At 41.5% G+C, this 4,440-nt stretch overlaps 1 protein-coding gene across 6 annotated transcripts in view; it reads left to right on the forward strand.

The window, feature by feature from the left end:
• Positions 1-4,440, forward strand: part of LOC116696038 (cyclin-dependent kinase-like 5) — a 39,989-nt gene that overhangs the window by 3,546 nt on the left and 32,003 nt on the right. For all 6 annotated transcript variants that reach the window (XM_032526706.1, XM_032526712.1, XM_032526709.1 and 3 more), the window contains one exon: positions 1,761-1,795. In XM_032526706.1, coding sequence (XP_032382597.1) covers positions 1,761-1,795 — 35 coding nt within the window. The remainder of the gene's footprint in view (positions 1-1,760; positions 1,796-4,440) is intronic.

Here is a 4,440-nt window from a genome sequence, read left to right on the forward strand (position 1 = left end):
ACATTCTTGGACCTTATCACAGGACCATAGGGCATGAAGTAATTGGCCATCCTATGTCTTACATTTCCAACAATTTGGTGTTTCTCTCAGATCAATTCTAAATCCTCTGGAGGGAGTCCAATAGAAGTGATGCATAATCTTGAAATGAATGAGACGCACCCTCCCATCCCGTGACGTTAACAGCCACAGCTTTTCATGTGGGGTGGCACACTCACAATTGTTGTAGGGCTTTTCAGTGTGCAAATCATTTGATTATTTTTATTCAATTTGCCTGCAGATCAAAGCTGTTAAAAGCCTGATCTGTGGTTCATGAATGTACAACTCGGTAAGGTCAAGGACAAGAATTTTAACATGAAACATTGACGCTGAATTGAAGGTACTGTGACCTGAATTCATACTCCTCTATTGGAGAACTGAAGAGGTGGATTGTGGGATTCTGTTTGTTTCTGTGAGTGATTTGATATTTCAATTCCCCCCCCCTCCTCCTCTTCTCATGGCTTTTCTATTTCCTCAAGCCACTTAGTTGATATAACGTGGCAGAGGCCCTTCGGTAACGCCACCCACTTGTCCCAGTTTTAACTCCCCTACTCTCACGTCCTAGAAGTTTTATAATGTGTGTTTAATGTGACGCTAGAAGACACAGGGACACTTTGAGGTGGATTTTGAAGTCTGACTGCCTGTCCAAAGATGAGTCTGTCTGGAATGTAGTCAGCATTTCAGTGCCACATTAAACTGTAAAGTTGTAGAAGTTTTTTCTGTCCAGCTCTACTTACTGCCACTGCACTCACGGCGCAGTGCGCTCCACTTGATCCGGCATCATAGATTTTTCCTCACCGATCTTCAGGTCAATCAATTTTGTAAATCATTTAGGACTGAGTGCAACATGGAGGCTCACACCAGTAATTGAAATACACAGAATCTGCAATTATATCCAGTACCCTATGTAAAGAGGAAAACAAATGGGATGAATAATTCTGATGGTTTTGTTTCATGTTATGTTATCATCTCGTAACATATAGTTTTGAAAACAATTCCTTTTCTGGTCAGCTGACAAATAGCATACATATTTAAGGCTGTCCAGTTTGCTTGTTGTTTGTCTTTAGGTTTCCTATGATACAGGATCCATGTCTTTTAGGTATCAGCTATGTTAGAAAGAATGTAAGTCTATTGGAGCAATCTCCTGAAGAAAGTAGATGACTTCTTGTATCAATGATGTGAAGGAGCACGGAGCAGTTCGTCATATGCCTACTCTGTCCAAGAATTCCTCTTGAGCTCTCAGGGTGTGTGCGTGTGCGTGCGCGTCAGGGTCGATAACATCAGAACTACAGTAGCTTGCCAACACTTGTGTCCTACTTCATGAGCCACCTGTCCTTTTTATAGTAGGGGATGTTTTCATTCTAATTTCCAATTCATGTGAACAATTGAGAAGCATTATCAAACAAAAAGAGGATATCAAATGACTTTCACTTTGTAGTGATATGCTGTAATAAAAAGGTTCTGTAGGCTCTAGCCTTGTTAGCACTTGTTAGCATTGTTGGCCAACTCAAACTTTCTAAATCAAGCTAGTGTTTGTTTATCAATGACTTTACGTCATGCTGGAATTGTTAATCACAAATCAACATTTTTCAACTTTTATCATCTCATGTGGGTCTGCTTGAAAGGCAAAAGTATTATTTGGAATAGATAAATACTTTGAATATTAATGAAAAGATTAGCTGTGGTGGGATCTCTGTTAAACATGCGGTTTGCATCTTTTTTAGGTGCCTATGGTGTTGTTTTGAAGTGCCGACACAAGGTAAGATCTTACAGATTTCCATATAATCATCGTTTTACTTATTGTTCCAATGATCAATTACTTTTCAAAACCTTTGTCTTGTATGTCAATGTATTTTTATGTAATACATTTTCCACATGAAAACAGTGTTATACCAGAAACTTAACAAAGGTTTTAAAAAGGGTAAGTCTGATGATGTTCTATGTTTCAGATACCATGAAAAGACCAAAACTCACAACAACTTGATCCTACTAGCATGTATTGTTTGGAGCCTGAAATAGCTTTTTTTTCACCTTTCCCCAGCCCTCCATTGTTGTCCAAATCTTTTTAAAACACATCACTGAGCCACACCATTACACATGTTTTTTCATTAACATGAAACATGGCATGAGTCAACCCTGCATACACTGCCTTGGTGCAGTGAATACTCACCAAATATGTATTCATCCACAGCTGAGAATAGTCCCTAACAAAAGTCCTATTCACTCCTATTTGAGTAACATTTTTTAAAAACTACAATGCCCAGATGTTTAAGGAAGTTAGTCAATAAAAGTGTATATTTATGACCCATATGTAGACTATAATAGTGACAGTTTATTGTGTGTTTAATTCAAAAAAGTCTTGTTGACATTAGGTTTATGCCTGTTGGAGGTAATGAAAGGTCTGCAGAAAGCCAGAGAATAATACAACCTTGTGTTTTTTTAAAGGAAGTTTGTCAGAAGCTAATGGTCTTCATGTACCTGGTCACAACAATTTAGTTTAATGGTCTTGTGTAGAATTACTGTGATGCCTGAAGGGGCTCCCATGGATTGCTGGATCATTATAGTCCTTTTGTCTCTACTCGGCTTCATCTGCTTTAGCACACTTGTCAACTTTAAATTCTTCCACTACTCTGCCACTTCATTTGTTTTCATTCATGTAAAAGGGACTCGGAATGGTTGATCTGAAGCAGTTCATATTTTAGCAAAAGAAACAGGAAACCAAAACAGCAACAACAACAATAACAAACGGCAGGACTGTGAAAAGTTGACGACCGGCATTGCAGTAATGTTATCTCAGTCCATTTTAAAGTGGCAGGAAATGACAGCAATCTAGCATGAATAGGAGAGACAAACTAACTCCTACAGACAGAGATTTACAGGAAAAAAAGATAAAACCCTTTCAGAGCCTTCCTCATCGAGATCCTTGATGTTTTTCTTGTTCTGCAATTGCAGCGCATCAGCCTTCATTACAATGTTTATTACAGCAATGACTAGGGTTGCACAATTAATCGAATTTTAATCACAATCACGGCTTTTTTTTTGCAAAGCCCATCTACCGCTCTATAAACCCCTGTCTGATCATTAGCCAGTCAGAGTTGTTCCCTGCACCATGCAGCTACCAACAGATAGCAGTCGGCCATACGTCGGTCTCAAGACTTACCAGTTTACTAGTAAACACAACATTTTGTCCCGTCTGTGTTGTTTTTTCAGAAAACAGCAGAGACCAGTGCTAGTTAGTGTCTGTTAGCTCACAGGGCTCTAAGGTGCTAGTTAGTGTATGTTAGCTCACAGGGCTCTAGGGTGCTAGTTAGTGTCTGTTAGCTTACAGGGTCTAGGGTGCTAGTAGTGTCTGTTAGCTTCAGGGCTCTAGGGTGCTAGTTAGTGTCTGTTAGCTTACAGGGCTCTAGGGTGCTAGGTAGTGTCGTTAGCTCACAGGGCTCTAGGTGCTAGTTAGTGTATGTTACTCACAGGGCTCTAGGGTGCTAGTTAGTGTCTGTTAGCTCAAGGTGCTAGGGTGCTAGTTGGTGTCTGTTAGCTCAACGGGTGGGTTTAGGGTGCTATTAGTGTCTCTTAGCTCACATGGCTCTAGGGTACTAGTTAGTGTCTGTATTTTACAGGGCTCTAGGGTACTAGTTAGTGTCTGTTAGCTCACAGGGCTTTAGGGTGCTAGTTAGTGTCTGTTAGCTCACAGGGCTGTAGGTGCCAGTTAGTGTCTGTTAGCTCACAGGGCTCTAGGGTGCAGTTAGTGTCTGTTAGCTCACAGGGCTCTAGGGTGCTAGTTAGTGTCTGTTAGCTCACAGGGCTCTAGGTGCTAGTTAGTGTATGTTAGCTCACAGGGCTCTAGGGTGCTAGTTAGTGTCTGTTAGCTTACAGGGCTCTAGGGTGCTAGTTAGTGTCTGTTAGCTCACAGGGCTCTAGGGTGCTAGTTAGTGTCTGTTAGCTTACAGGGCTCTAGGGTGCTAGTTAGTGTCTGTTAGCTCACAGGGCTCTAGGGTGCTAGTTAGTGTCTGTTAGCTTACAGGGCTCTAGGGTGCTAGTTAGTGTCTGTTAGCTTACAGGGCTCTAGGGTGCTAGTTAGTGTCTGTTAGCTCACAGGGCTCTAGGGTGCTAGTTAGTGTCTGTTAGCTCACAGGGCTCTAGGGTGCACCTAATGTCCTCGCATCCGCTGCGTCTCCACAAACGAAGCAACGTTGTTTATATGGATATGGTTTAATTTTGCGTTACATGACCCATTTCTACTGTAAAGCCGTGCCTGTGTTAGTATCTCTCCTCTTACTCCCCGCACATCCCCAGCCTCTTTCACTCACACGGCTCCCAGCAACATGGAGAGACACAGCGGCCGCCGGTCCACACTTGTCATTTGTCCACAGTTTTAATTATTATTAACACAGCTGTATATTGTTA

This window comes from Etheostoma spectabile, chromosome 9, assembly GCF_008692095.1.
Source record: "Etheostoma spectabile isolate EspeVRDwgs_2016 chromosome 9, UIUC_Espe_1.0, whole genome shotgun sequence".
In the NCBI taxonomy this organism is placed as follows: Eukaryota; Metazoa; Chordata; class Actinopteri; order Perciformes; family Percidae; genus Etheostoma; species Etheostoma spectabile.